The sequence below is a fragment of the Myotis brandtii genome, unplaced genomic scaffold (assembly GCF_000412655.1).
Source record: "Myotis brandtii unplaced genomic scaffold, ASM41265v1 scaffold1347, whole genome shotgun sequence".
NCBI classification, from domain to species: domain Eukaryota; kingdom Metazoa; phylum Chordata; class Mammalia; order Chiroptera; family Vespertilionidae; genus Myotis; species Myotis brandtii.
Genome location: NW_005354788.1, coordinates 428,131 through 428,777, shown reverse-complemented (window position 1 = coordinate 428,777; position 647 = coordinate 428,131). Strand labels below are relative to the sequence as shown.

Sequence of the window (647 nt, the reverse complement as noted above, 5' to 3'; positions counted from 1 at the left end):
CAGTGATGGTGAACCTATGACACGCGTGTCAGAGGTGACACGCGAACTCATTTTTTTTGGTTGATTTTTCTTTGTTAAATGGCATTTAAATATATAAAATAAATATCAAAAATATAAGTCTTTGTTTTACTATGGTTGCAAATATCAAAAAATTTCTATATGTGACACGGCACCAGAGTTAAGTTAGGGTTTTTCAAAATGCTGACACGCCGAGCTCAAAAGGTTCGCCATCACTGGCTAGTAGAAGAGACAGTGACCCTCCAGTGCAGAGATCACGGTGGCAGGAGGCACACGTCAGCCTTTGCTGAAATACATTCCTCAGGGGAACATCCTGGGAGGAACAGAGAAAAGGGAGAGGAAGCAGGGCAGGGGCACCAGGGCTCGAAGTCCCTGGGAGGGGGATGTGCATACGAGAGCCACTGCCCGAGGACTGGCAGCGCAGGGCAGATCAAAAGGTGGGCGCGCGGTTCCAGGCTGCGGCGTAAACCGGGGATGTTTGGGCCCCACTGCTCCTGGCACACACTTCCCTCCAGAGGTGGTCCTGGTTTTACCCCAACGCACCCCGCCCCCAGTCTGGGCTGAGCCCGCGTGAGGCCGCGGGGGCGTCCCCGGCGCCTTCCTGCTCTGCCCTTATATGGTAACCCGGG

The 647-nt window shown here is 53.3% G+C and overlaps 1 protein-coding gene across 1 annotated transcript in view; it reads left to right on the top strand.

Moving 5' to 3' along the window:
- The first annotated feature begins 401 nt into the window (after window positions 1–401).
- Window positions 402–647, top strand: part of DUSP2 (dual specificity phosphatase 2) — a 3,043-nt gene continuing 2,797 nt past the window's right edge. The window contains exon 1 of the mRNA XM_014534974.1: window positions 402–455. Within this exon, the coding sequence (XP_014390460.1) occupies window positions 402–455 (54 nt within the window). The remainder of the gene's footprint in view (window positions 456–647) is intronic.